The sequence below is a fragment of the Eumetopias jubatus genome, unplaced genomic scaffold (genome assembly GCF_037043125.1).
Source record: "Eumetopias jubatus isolate StellerSeaLion01/CBP00866 unplaced genomic scaffold, mEumJub1_p1.0 scaffold_12, whole genome shotgun sequence".
In the NCBI taxonomy this organism is placed as follows: domain Eukaryota; kingdom Metazoa; phylum Chordata; class Mammalia; order Carnivora; family Otariidae; genus Eumetopias; species Eumetopias jubatus.
In genome coordinates, this window is record NW_028274818.1 from 43,524,050 (window position 1) to 43,538,100 (window position 14,051).

The 14,051-nt window shown below is 44.5% G+C and overlaps 1 protein-coding gene and 1 pseudogene across 4 annotated transcripts in view; both read left to right on the forward strand.

The window, feature by feature from the left end:
• The first annotated feature begins 298 nt into the window (after nucleotides 1–298).
• Nucleotides 299–3,005, forward strand: LOC114222848 (large ribosomal subunit protein eL15 pseudogene; annotated as a pseudogene).
• Nucleotides 3,006–7,836: 4,831 nt separating this feature from the next.
• Nucleotides 7,837–14,051, forward strand: part of NPL (N-acetylneuraminate pyruvate lyase) — a 36,206-nt gene continuing 29,991 nt past the window's right edge. Inside the window, exons 1-2 of one of the 4 annotated variants that reach the window (XM_028121499.2) lie at nucleotides 7,837–7,958; nucleotides 12,317–12,391. In XM_028121499.2, the coding sequence (XP_027977300.1) occupies nucleotides 12,324–12,391 (68 nt within the window). In that variant the 5' untranslated portion in view covers nucleotides 7,837–7,958; nucleotides 12,317–12,323. Of the gene's footprint in view, nucleotides 7,959–8,098; nucleotides 8,200–12,305; nucleotides 12,392–14,051 lie in introns of those variants that run through there. The other 3 variants (XM_028121500.2, XM_028121496.2, XM_028121497.2) reach the window with 3 other exon arrangements.

Consider the following 14,051-nt stretch of genomic DNA (forward strand, 5'->3'; position numbering starts at 1 on the left):
GCAGAAGAGAAAGGACTTCTCTCCACACCTTTAGGCACCAGGAGAGAGCAACCTTGGCTGAGTGGCTGTGGCTGTGGCTGAGAGGAGACACTGCCCCCCAGTGGCTTCACAGCAGGGGACACCAACAAGGAGCTCAAAGCAGAACAGCAAAGGATGGAAGGGGACCCACAGCAAGTTATCACCCTGCCCCTCAGACCAACCCCGGGTGGGGGAAACATGGAGGCAGGGGTGGTTCTGCATGAGGCAGGCGGAGGCACAAACCAATGCAATGTGAGTTATTACCATGATTACAATAACCATGACCATGCGGGCTGATGCTCAGGTAAAAGACAGGGAAACGCAGGTTCTCCACACACAAGAGTCATGTGAACACACAAAAAAAACACTTATTTTCTGGTCTTGAGAATAAGCAGAGCAATGTCTATGCTAGTTAGTAATGGGACTGAAGTCTGGTAAGGTGGAGAGACAAGAGGTGCGGGATAAGTAACAAAAGAAGATTCAGACAGCAACGCTGAGGACCAGGGGTGGGGACTGAGTGCTGGTGTAAGGGGGTCAGCCAGGGGAGCAGAGGGGTGTAAGCAAAGCTCTGGGTGGGGGAGCTTCCTGCATGATGGCACTAAAGAGAGCAGCCCTGAGTCTGTAGGCAGACTGGAGTCAGATGACTAGACAGAAATGTCCAGATCCACATTCTAAAAATATGACTTATCCCCTGAGCCAAACAAAATTAAATTCGATCTCCGAGTCCATGATTGAATAGAATTCAAACAACGAGAACCACCACCAAACACTGTAAACAGTACTAAAGGGCACACTGAAAAAGAAGTCTCTCCAACCTCGATCCTCTCCCCTCCCAAGAGAAATGGCTGAGGATAAGCGCAAGTTGTTCAACTGTTTACAGATTCTCTAGATTGGTAAACAGCTGCTGCTTGAAGCCCCCTGAGTGCTGCCCCCCAGAATTTCAATCAGCCATTAAAGAGTTGCAGCTTGGATACTTGAGGATCTGCAGCATGCTTTCAGAGCTAAAGCCAGCAGCCATCCCTTTCCCCAGCACTGACCCAGTTGGTAAATATTTGAATATCACTGTTATCCTCCTAAATAACATACCTACAGATACAGGTGCCTCTCGACACACACCTTTTTTTTTCTTTTAATACAAATGGAAGAATTGAATAAATACTGTTCTGTACTTTGCTTTTCTTTCTTTTTTTTTTTTAACCTAGTTGGCCCACCTTTAAATGTACGGCCAAATATAGATTGTAGGCATTTCTTTCAGAGTTGACATAATTTAGCTGTAACTAAGATACCTAACCTGAGAAACAGAGCACAGGAATAACAAACTTTAGAAAAACTTATGAGAACTTTGGGGGAGGACCAGAAGAACATGGTTGATGGGGGCAGTAGGAATAACATGGGAAGCTGAGTCTGCTAGTCCAAGACAGTAGCGCCCAGATGGCTTGGGCGGTGGGTATGAGGAGGGGCAGGACCAACAAAATTTACCCCCAAACCCCCCAGAAGCCATCTGAGCTCCTGTCCCCTGCTACCAACTGACAGGAGGGGCCCAAACTTCCCTGAGCCCAGACTGTTAGTGCTTGAGTTCAGCTATTACCCAGAACTGAAGCAGCCTTGGGTGGAAGCAAAGGAAATCTCAAGTTGCGCTTACCTCACTGAACGTGTTCCAGGGAGTTTTCCCTTCACTCAAAAAAGACATAAAATGAAAGTTCTTCATAAATGAGCTAAAATATATTTCTCCAGAGAGCTCCATCTTCACGTCAAATGCTGAAAGGAAGCACAGAGTTATATTCATGAGGGAGAAAATACCTATAAACTAAACTTGAACTAGATTTTTTTAAGCATCCTCTACATATCAAAAAGTCAAGACCACTGAGTGTACTTTTTTCATAGCCATATTTATCTTCAAAACCCAAAGAACTAGTTTCTGAGGGACTGAATTTTCTATGTCTGATTTCTGTGTGATTTTCCATACATCATTTTTTCATTATTTTCATATTGAGACAGAGATTACAGAAGCATGTTTAAAATTGAAGATGTCCGCTCCATAGATTTTTGGGAAAAGGAGGCTAGGGAAATGGGGTCAGAAAAAGATTACCTAATATTTTTATTTTTACTGATATTCCCAGAAACTTTCAGTTGGGGAAAGTCATTAAACGAGAAAGCAATTTCTGCTGACAGACTGTCACCTAGTGGTGAGTTTTCACCTAATTCATAATATGACCAGCTTCTGAGCTCTGGCGTGCTCTTGGAAGCCATGTTTATTTCTCTTTGAGATCCCTGGGGAAGCCTATAGAGTGCTGTCGCAAGTAAAACAGACTCACTTGGGAGAAAGGCTCTTTCCTTTCTGTCCAGCGGCAGCCATCAGCTCAAAGGTAGGCCAAGGTGGGCACTTACAAGTACTTCCAGGAGCTATGGAGGAAGAAGCAGTCCGATGAAATGCGCTTCTCAGGGTGTGCTGCTGGGAGTACCGCCAGCTCTCTGTGCTCCACAGGGCCCCCCGCCCAACCCGGCCCAATAAAGCGCGCAGGCTGGGGTACGAGGCCAAGCAAGGTTATGTCATATATTGGATTCGCGCGCGTCGTGGTGGCCACAAATGCCCAGCTCCTTAGGGTGCTACCTACGGCAAGTCTGTCCATCATGGTGTTAACCAGCTCAAGTTTGCCGGAAGCCTTCAGTCTGTTGCAGAGGAGTGAGCTGGACGCCACTGTGGGGCTCTGAGAGTCTTGAATTCTTCCTGGGTTGGTGAAGATTCCACATACAAATTCTCTGAGGTTATCCTCATTGATCCATTCCATAAAGCTATCAGAAGAAATCCTGACACCCAGGGGATCACCAGACCAGTCCACAAGCACAGGGAGATGCAAGGGCTGACATCTGCAGGCTGCAGGAGCCGTGGCCTTGGAAAGGGTCACAAGTTCCACCACACTATTGGTGGTTCTCGCCATGTGTCATGGAGAAGACGTAATACTCTCCAGCTCCACCGTTACCGCTAATATAAGTAATGTTTGTAAAATTCTTACCTAATACACAATTTAGGACAGTCATGTCTGCTTAAAAAAAAAAAAAGACTCATTTGTGTGCCTTCTAACAGCCTAATGTTCCTCTAGGCAATACCTAATACAAGCTGAACATCCTTCAAAAGGAAGTTCTGCCTCTGTAATTATTTTAATATTGTCAAAGAAGACCTGCCAAGCAAAATCAATATTAACTTCCTTTTCGGTTTTCAAACGATGGCACCCTCATAATTCTCCCTTGCCAATCATTAAACTAGGCCCAAATTTTCAGTGTTTTCCAATTATTATGGGGTGATAAATCAATGTGGGGATCCCATTGGCATGTCAGACCATAGATACAATCCAGAAAAAGGGACCCAAAGTCAACAACAAGGCAACATACCCCAGATTTAATGCAGTCAATAATCCCTTCCTTCTTGCTCTCAGAGAGGTACTGCAGGCCTCTTTATCCTCGGTGCTCCCTAGTTCTCATTCTCTGTGTTGACACCATCCCTCTTGGCCACAGGGCGCCTGACTCTTGTATAAACACCAGTCAACAAGAGGTAGCCTCCTCCCATCAATTCAAAAGTTTATGTTCAGGCAACAGAGCTAGGATACTGCTCTCACTTATCAAGATTCATTCTGCATTGTGTACTATTTCAACTACTTATTGAGTGCCTACCATGTAGCAGGCACTATATGTGTCCCAAGGAAGAGAACAGTTCACTGTCCTCATGAAACTTAACCAACTAATGGGGAGCATTAAACACACTAATGAGTTGTGATGGAAGGAAAAGCACTGGGTGCTATGAGGAGGGTCTGCACCAGTTAACTTCTCAGGAGGGTTACATTTGAGCCAAGATCTGAAGGATGAGTGAGTAGCAGTCAGCCTGCAGAAGAGCAGCTTGGGCACAGGTGAGAGTCCTGATCGTGACAAGGACTTGGGGCTTCAGAAAAACTAAACAGAGGCCAAAATGCCATACACTAACTCCACTGGAAAAAAGATACCACAATATTCCAGGAGGTCTAAAATCTGCCATCACAATAGTAGCATTATCCATAATAGCCAAAAAACAGAAAGAATTCAAATGTCCCTCAACCGATGAATAAAATGTGGTATACCCATACAATGGAATATTATTTGGCCATAAAAAGGGACGAAGTACTGATTCCTGCTGCAAGATGGATGAACTTTGAAAACATTACACTAAGGGAAAGAAGCCAGACACAAAGGACTACATGATGTCTGATTCCATTTATATGAAATGTCCAGAACAGGCAAATCTATAAAAACAGAAAGCTTAACAGTTGCTTAGAGCCAGGGGCCAGGAGGAGGAAGAGAATGGGGAGTGACTGCTAACTGTATGGATTGTTGGGGGATCATGAAATTGCTCTAAAATTGACTACAGCGATGGTTGTGCAACTCTGTGAAATTACAGCAGAGAATATTGAAATATGCTAAAAATAGGTGAATCGTATAGTATTGAATAGTATCTCCATAAAGGTTAGTATTATTAAAAGATTGAGATTATTGCTATTAAAAATAAAAATCTGGAGTCACAGATCCTGGGTTAAGAATGCCAAATATGGAAGCGCATCTTCTGTTCATTTTTTCCTTTGAGCTGGAACCCAATATGCCTTCACCAAAGGGCCTGGCCAGGAGACAGTTAAGCATGACTGCTCTCAAAACTACCCTTTCCTATGACCCCAAAGCGTTCTCTGAAACCCAGTTTCTGCACAGGACTTTTCTTCTCTCAAGAGATGTCCCTCTACTAGTTGGCATTCAGCCTCAGAAATAAAACCCTGAAAAGGTGTCTTGGGGACCAGCAATCATGTCCCACTTCTAGTCACGGCCTGCTCCCTGCTCTGAAGATCTCTGGACTTTGATGCAAAAAATAAACTTTGGCTTTTCCACCAGCCCCACCAACATGCCCACACAACCAGAATTTCCAGGAGTAATTCTCATACCTATGATTCGGTTATATGTCTTTACAAGGAATGCAAAGAACTCTTCTTGCTCACCTATGGACAACTTTTTCAGGCCCACAATGGATAGCAACACTTTCAAGATCCAAATTACATTCTCCTTCCTTCCTGAATGTTCCTCAATATAGCAGTATTCTGGCTGTCTACAATCCATTTCCTCTTTTCTGGTAAGGACAACTGTATATATATAATACACAATGTAGATAATATATAATAAAAAATGTATATTTTGCTTTCTTCCATTTCCCGCACAGAGCTCCTAAAACTCTCGGCAATTTCTAAGAGATGAGAGCAATAAATGTCTTTTGTTATGTGAATAAGGTGACTTTGGGAAAGCACTTAGGATGGGGGCTGGTTGCAAGGAGAACTAACCATGTGATTAGAAGGTTGAAATTTTCAGTTCTACTCGCAACCTTCTCCAAAGTTGAATTAATCACCAATGGCCAGTGATTTAATCAATTGTGCGTATGTAATGAAGCCTCCATAAAAACCCAAAAAGGAGGGCTTTTGACAGGCTTCTAGTTGGTGAACATGGAGATTTTAGGAGAGTGATACACTCGTACTCAGAGAAAACAGGGAAACTATGAGCCCTTTTCCCATCCCTTGCCCTAGGCATTTCTTCCCCCTGGCTATTCCCAAGTTACATCCTTTTATAAAAGCCAGTGATCTAGTAAGTAAAATGTTTCTTTGAGTTCTGTGGGCTGCTACAGCAAATTAATCAAAGAAGGGGTCTGGTTTATTGCCAATGGGTCAGAAGCACAGGTAAGAGCCTGGGTCTGATGTGGTGTCTGAAGTGGGGGTGGGGTGGGGAGAGCAGACCTGTAGGACTGAACCCTTAATCTGTGGAAATCTGATGCCATCTCTGAGTAGATAGTATCAGAATTGAGTTAAATTGTAGGACACCCAGCTGGTGTCAGAGAACCTTTCATTCTTAGTGTGGGGAACACCCCCCACACCCTGAAATTGGTACTAGAGCATTTAACATCATTACAAGAAAGTGAGGGGAACCCTTCTGGGGAACCACCCTTTTCCCACATTAGTTCCGGAGGCCGTGATAGGGTTCCACTGCCCTCTCCAAGGATGGAACATGTGACCAGTCTGATCAATTACAGTGCACCGTATCCCCCAAGCTCTTTCCTCCACGTCACTGAGTTTCAAACTTGAATTGTGAACACAATGTGATGTGGAACCCCAATATATTTTTTTAAAACAAAGGAGAGTTGAAGGGAGTAAATGTCTCCAAATCCCACCCTCTTGGCCTGCAGGTGGACAGGACTGCGCTCTGCACTGTAGGAAAAACAAAAGAAGAGGACATGGCACCTGCCTTGAGCACCTCACAGTGGAGTTGCAGGACAAGAAATAAGAGCATGAAAAGTAATGATACTGTATAACAATAGAAGAAAGGTCACAGAGCCCATGCCACTTAGCAGACAAGTGTTAGAGGACTTCCGGCCAGCAGTGAGCCTTTTGCTGCCTCTTCTTTCTCCTAAGGCCTACTCCTTGTCTAAGACAGCTCAGGTGTCACCTCCCCCAGGAAGACTTTTCAGAAACACTGTCCTGCTTCATCATACACACACATACATGCCTACCCACACACTCACCCCTCTCCCCAGATTAAGGTCTTCCCCTCCCTCAGTGTTTCATATTTTTGCACAGGCATACGTATTTTTTAAAGATAAATGTCTTCCCCACAATTCTTTGGAGAAGCTGAGTGTCTTAAGGGGTGAGGCTATGATGTGCCCCTCCCCCATGCCAGTGAGACCCTTCCTTCCCCACCCTCTTTCCATAGCTTCTTCCACAGGTGTCAGCCCTGAATGACAATCCCTGCCTTCTCTGGGTCCCTCCCCCAGTGTATTTCCTGCACATCAAATCCCAATGTAGCATGTGTTTCTTAGCAAACCCTAACACATTACTAGAAGGCATTGCTTTGTACTACCATACTTATTTAAACAGTAGTTTATCCATTTAGCATATTGGTTTATTGGTTGACAATCTTAAACCTAATGTCCTATACCGTTTGGGTACTGAAATATTTAATGTGTGACTTTGAAAAAAAATTACTAACATTGTCCCATTAGGATATAATATTCTTGTCAACATTACAAGACAAACCTAGGATTTTCCCTTTCTTTTTTTGCCGGATAACATAGAGTGGTGATTAAGAGTATCATCTTCCAGACTACTTGAATCCAAATCACTGCTCAACTACCCACAGCCTGATAGCCTTTGGCAAATCACTTAAACTCTACGTCTCTGAATGAGATGGTGCTTCCTCAACTGTAAAATATGAACTTAAAAAATAGTACCCATCACAAAGGATTGTTCTATGAATTGATTAATGAATTAGTTTCTGGAGCTGTGTGCAATGAAAGAACTTCTACAATGGATTTAAAAGCACGGTGCAAACTAGAAAGCCCTTTGGGAAATTTATTTTCTCTAAATGAAATAAGCACCGGCCACTGCCTTTTATGGAAAATTGAGGTTAATTCACCTCAGCAAGAGGGAGCTGAGGACTTGTTTATGGCTGTGTTTCTGATTTATTAGCACAGTACGTGATATTAGAAAATAAACTCTTGACATTTCTGCAAGTAGATACTTTGTTTAAAATTATTTCTCCCTTTCAAAACTCAACTGTTCTCCAGAATACGCAGGAAAGCTGCCACTTAAGTAACTAATCCGCTTTTAAAGTTCGTCATCTCCTGGCAGGCGGTGTTCTCAGCAAGCTTCTGAAAGAGCAGACATTTCAAAGCCCACAACCACGAAATAACCTGTTGCTGCAGGGCCCTGGACAGAAGTTATTAAGAAAGAGAGCCCAGGAGGCGTCAGCAAGCGGAAGGACTGGCTGAGCCGAAGAGGAAGAGATGAGGCTTGCCCGGAGGAATCCAGGCGCACCGCCGCCCGCGCGACGGGGTCCCGAGGCGCAAGCTCAGGTGCTCGCAGTCCCGGCGCCTCACCCACACCGCCCAGGTAACGCCGAGTTGGGGGAAACTGCACGCGTGCGCAGCGTCTCGGGGGCGCGCCTCTGCGCGCGCCGCGGGTACAGGCGCGGGCCCCGCCTTTCCGGGCCCGGGAGTGGAGGCGCGTGGTGCGGGGCCGCGCGGTAGCCCAGGCAGCAAAGGCCGCGGCGGGCGCGCGGGGCGGCGCGCGGCGGTGCAGGGAGCGGCGGCGGCGGCTGCCGTGGCGAGCGAGGAGGACCCGGGCGCGTCCGGTGAGCGCGGCTCCCGCGGGGCGGACGGACAGGCGAAGACCCCCAGCCCACCAGCGGAAGGGGGCAGAGGGTGGCGGGGAGGGGGCCGGAGGCGGCCCGGAGGAGAGGGGAGGGCAGATAAGCTGGGACCGTGGGGCAACAGGAAGTGTGAACGCGACACCCTTCCGCCTGGAGCGAACGGCCGCACCGCCGCGGGCGGAGGAACCACTCCCCGGGATGCTTTCAGGATCGCGTAGCTTTCTCTAAGGCTCCTTTCCTCAAAGTGACCCGAGGCAGCCGTGGAGCGAAACAGACTTTAGCGGTAGCATTTGATCCAACGCCTTCTATTTGTGGGAACTTCGTTATATTTCTGCGTTTTGTTTTTGTGTTTGTTTCTTTAGTTTCTCCATTTTCTCTTTCTTTTCTGTGTATTTCTTAAGTCATTCACCATGCCCAGAACTGCATCCTTCCTCTCCCCCAGACTTTTTTCAACTTTGTCCTTTTACGAGGATTGACTTAGGCAACTTGAATTCTTTGCACCAAGTGTTGTCAGTGAACGGAGGTACAAGATTTCAAGAGTAATACCCCCTCCCCAGCGTTTCAGTGTTAACATTCCAAATTCACGTTAAGCCTTAGGCTGGAGAACGTTCTAACCATTTGCTTCTGATACAAGCTATAAAGAATACCAAAGCTAGACATTACCAAGTTTATTTAAAATTCAAATTTTACGAAATAGCAACCATTATCTGTTACTGTTGTTGTGATCCTTTTGCCCCATCTCTTCCTGGAGTTTCAGTGTTCGCAAAGTCAGCAAATTTTGCTCATTTAGTGTATTGCTCGGCAGATAGATTTTTTTTGAAGCTGTTCCTGCCCCCCTGGTGGCTTGCACTGTAGGAAAAAAGCCAAAACTACCCTAATAACTCTGAGGTAAAATTTTTAAGGAAAAGCAAGTGTTTGTTGAGGGAATTTTGAGGAGTAAGAAATTATCTTCCTCTTGGGGGATCAGGGGAAATTCTCTAGTTTTTCAGTGAATTTTTAAACTTGGCTGAAGTAGGAGATAATGTCATTCCAGATGGGAGAGCCTCAGGAGAGAGGAAGCAGGCCGGACATGGTAGAGACGAGCACCAGGAATCAGCTGAGATGAAATGAAGAGATCTATACAGAGACCTACACCAGGGAGTTTGGTATTTCTCCTACGGAAGCCAGGGGGAAGTTACTGGCATTTTCTGAGCAGGGCAAAGGGAGGACCAGAAATGTCTGTGCTACCAGGAGATTAACCTGGCAGCCTATGTGGATTCGAGGAGGAGAGTGGGGATTAGGGCAATAATTCCCAACTCTGACCCCACACGCCTACAGGCTCTACGTTTTTGAAATTTTTTTTAACCAAATTGCATTTACATGCACTTAATATTATTTCTTTCAATCAACAGCATATATAAAACTACCCATCCAAGCTTCTGACAGTCCTAAGAATATCAATGTAGTTGCCCTAAGTATGAAATAAATACAGCTCAGAATACAGAAGTATAGTGTGAGCAGCCTGGTAGGGTTTGAATTAGGAGACTTTTAGTGCTGAACCTAGCTGTTGAGAGTCTTATCATTTGCACCTTCTTGAGCCCGTTTGGGCTCCTTGGACCTGAGGTTGTGTCCATTGGTCTAGATAAGAGGTAACAAAGGGTAAGTTCTGAGAGGGGCAGTAAGCAGGGAGGGAAGGATTGCAGGGAAGGAAGATAAGAGCATTGAAATGACTTAGTCCCTGAATGGACCAGAGTACTGAGGGTCAGAAAAGCAATACCAGTGAAGATGAAATGACAGGAAAGAAGGTGCTGGTAAAAATAATAATACTGGCTAACGCCCTGTAGCTATCTGACAAGACTTCACACTTGTACTTACTATGTGTCTGGCACTCTTGTTAATCATTCTATGATAATTCATTTTACTCTCCACAACCTATGAAATATGACTGCTATTATTTACAGGAGTGAAAACAGACTCACAGAGAAGGTGATTAACAGTTCCAGGGCCGCCCCGTTGCTAAGTGGTGATGCCAGGATCCAGACCCGTGATGTCTGACTCCAGAGCTAGTGCTCCAACCCCTCTACTATAAAGAACAAAGGAAGAAATCTTGGGGGACATGTTGGCAGGTATCTTGAGTTCAGATACTTGCAGGAGTGCCAGGTGAAGATATGCAGCAAGCATAGCATCCATCTCAGTTAATGTACAGACATTCCTCTGGGACAGACAGGGTCTGTGCCCTGGCCCTGTGTTTTCCCAATGGACCCCCATTTATCTCTCAAAACCTCCCACAGGATTTTGTCTCCTCTTCAAACTAGGAAAAGTCAGAGAAATCCTAGAATCCCGTATATCAGGCAAGGTTCCCCTTTATTGCCTGCCCTTTAGTGCAGAGCAAAGCTACTTGAAGGATTTGGGCTTAATTTCAGGAGCAAGTTTTGCGAGGGAGATATCTGTTTGTCAGGGAGGTGTCAAGTTGGCTTTCTACAAAAGCAGTAAGTTTTGCCATACTGTGCCCTTTCATGTCTTTGTCCTTGTTTTGTCCTGTTTCTGGCTTCAGGGGCTCACCAGAGCCAGAATTGTTGGGGGATATAAAAAAAGTAGAAGATACGATATATGTACTCCATAAGTTTATACTCCCATTTAGGGAGTTGAGATGAACAGTTATAAAGAACGAACAAAATGAAATAGTTTGTAATTATTACATTATGTAGGTCAAATTTAAGTGTAGCGGGCATTGGGTTTTTAAATATGCCAGTGACTTCAGAACTGTAATATACCCCATCTTCTCTGTTACCTATAGATATCACTGTGCTTGCCCTAAGCCAGACATCTTTTGTCTGTCACCAAATACACTCTGATTATATTTTTATTTTCTTCTGCAGTTGTTAGACTTTGCATTCATGGCTTTGAATTTTTATGTCTTTTTTTTTTTAAGATTTTATTTATTTATTTGACAGAGACACAGCGAGAGAGGGAATACAAGCAGGGGGAGCGGGAGAGGGAGAAGCAGGCTTCCCTCTGAGCAGGGAGCCCGAGGCGGGGCTCGATCCCAGGATCCTGGGACCATGAACTGAGCCTAAGGCAGACGCTTAACGACTGAGCCACCCTGAGCTCAGAAAATAGTAACACTTCCGTAACTGGTAAGTGGCAAAGCTGGAGAGCTTTGAAGTCGGCCTGTGGAATCCAGGCTATTAAATAGGATACTCTGTTGCCTCTCACGCCTGTTTTCCACAACCTCTAGACTTTTTTCCACTGGCATGACAGGTGTACTCTCTTGTCAGATGGTGAGGAATCCTTCTGCCCCAAATGAGTGGGGTCAGGTTGAGTCTCTGAGCAGTGATCTCCCTGTTCTGGAAGTCATCATCTAGCTACAATCTGAATACCTCACTCAGTTACCCACATATTCATCACTTTTTAATTGAAGAAAAGGTGTCCAGCAGGTATTTCAGTGCAGAAAAAGGCAAATAAAATATATTCCCTGTCCTGGGGAGCTTGGTCTAGTGGGAGAGAGGTAAATAAACAATCATGATAGAGTTTACATGATTTACTAGAGGTAGGAAAACAGCAAAACTGGTCGAAATTAGAATATGAAAGGCTAGGGAAATCTGAAGATAGTTAATTAGATCACACTGAAGCCTTAAAACTCTAAGTGCTGGTTTTAGGTGAGATTCTTGCTTAAAAGAATGAAGCTATGGAAAAAGGGATGTCCCTCATGTCCTGACCATATTACAGTTTAAGGAGTAGTAATTTTTTTATATATTTGACCTCCCTGAGTTAGATTCATTTTCTTTCTTGGATCTGCTGTTGTTTACCCCTGCTCTTTGAGGTTTCAGACTGCCTGTATCACCTGTAGAGATAAAGTGAGAGGCCTTTCTGATAGTGCTTTCTGGAACACTGCTCCCTTCCTCTCTCCCCGTTTTCCTGTCTTTAAAAACAGTCACCTCCTCTGCAGAATTAAGCTCTCCATGTTACATTCTTTCTGTTTGCTCTGTGTGTCTGTGTACTTATAAGCATTTTTCACAATTCTAAACTGGGAATGGACTTTGCCTGGGAGTTTTATCATTAATGGACATTCCTTGAAGAAGGAGAGGAATTACATTTATGTTTCGTAGACTTTTTTCAGCAGCTCAATGGCCTCCCCGAAGAAGAAGCTTCAAGGTCTCGTGGCTGCAACCATCACGCCAATGACTGAGCATGGGTAACTATCATTTGGGACCTAAGGGGAATCTGTTCTCACTCCACCAAAATGGACAGAAGTTCTCTATGGTAGCAGTCACTTAGATTCTGCGCCTCTGTGGTACTCTTGCCAAGTGGCCGCTTCTGTCAGTCCTCCCTCCCCCATACTGTCTCTGATCCCAACTCAGAGAAGAGTCTCTATATCACAGACAGTGCAGAAAGAGAGAAGGTAAGATATGGCATCTTGCCTTTCTCCCAGTGTCTACAGCTCCACAAAATAAATTCTCTTTGGATTTCATCAGAGGCGTGGCTTTCCCAAATAAGGCCAGTGGAGTTGGATGAGGAGAATCTCATTTTAGCACAGTTTGCTTCTAAGCCCTGGCCTGGCCCCTCTAGATCCTGTCTCTAGATAGCTGCGTGATTCCACCTCAGGCCATTCATAGATGTGATGAAAATGTCCTCCCCTGACTAAAGAGGGGAAGTTAGCTGCAAGGTGGACCCCTTAGTATGTTTACAGTCTCATTTCAACATGGGTTAAATGTTGGGGGCCTGCAGGAGTGGAAGGTAACAACAGATGATTGCTGAGAACTCCTTACCCAGACAAGCACCCTAACTCCCAGGTGAACGTTATGGCAGTCCCTTTGCTCGTACTATCAGCTAATGGTCATGTGCCACAAGTGTATAACCCCTCTCTGGACATTGCCGTGGACAAAAAGGGAATTTATCCACCTGGATCTAAATGCTTTTGACCCCTTAGAGTGGTCAGTGTGCCAAAACAGTCGCATACTGGAAAGTGTGCTTGGATAAACCAAAGTGTAGCTTAAATAAAGCATCTGGCTTTATTTATATAAAGAATTCTGGCTTCTTTAAGCTTCTCCTTTCTTTCTCTTTAAAATACAATGATAATTAACCTGCATGGTGGAGTTCTGGGTGTTAAAGTGAGATATTCCATATAATGGTGCTCAGCACAGGGTCAGGATGCACTTAGGTCAGTACGTTCATTTGAACCAGACAGGGATAAAAGGAAGGTGCGGAATTTAAGAGATCTTTAAGAAAGGCTTTTATTTTTTTGGTCTTTTGTTGTTGAATTTGTAAACTTTAACCCTACCCCCCTTTAAAATAGGCGAAATTTCTTAAGACTTAGTATTTTCATTCAAAGTTGGCCCTATCACAGTTTAGCTTTAGATCACTGGAGTTCAACACTTCCAGTTTCCAAGTTTCATGAAAAATCCCATTTACGTCTAAATCAAATTCTTGCTGAGATAGCATTTAGATTACTCAGTGATTCGTAGCAATTTTTTTTTTCTGTTGCTTCTCAGTTTCCATAAGTCCAAAGAAAGACTGAAGTCAACTCTTTGTTGATGTGTTAGCCACTTGTTGGGCCAATAAAACAGATAAATCATGTGATTGCATGAGCAGGCAGGATTCACTTCCTGTTATTGAGAAGGATCCTATTTGCAGGCTCACAACACTACATCTGGTTGATGCTGCTTTAACCTTTTTAATCAGATCCCTCAGCCTAGAAGAGACTCCTTGAACAGTCTTATTTGTTCATTTAGGACTCAGAGTTTTGGTGTGTTCTTCCTCCCTATTCTGCTGTTTTCCGGGATCGCCAAGCCCCACATATGAAGATAAATGACTCTGCTTTTCTGGATCCTTCTCCATTCCCCAATACCTCTGGC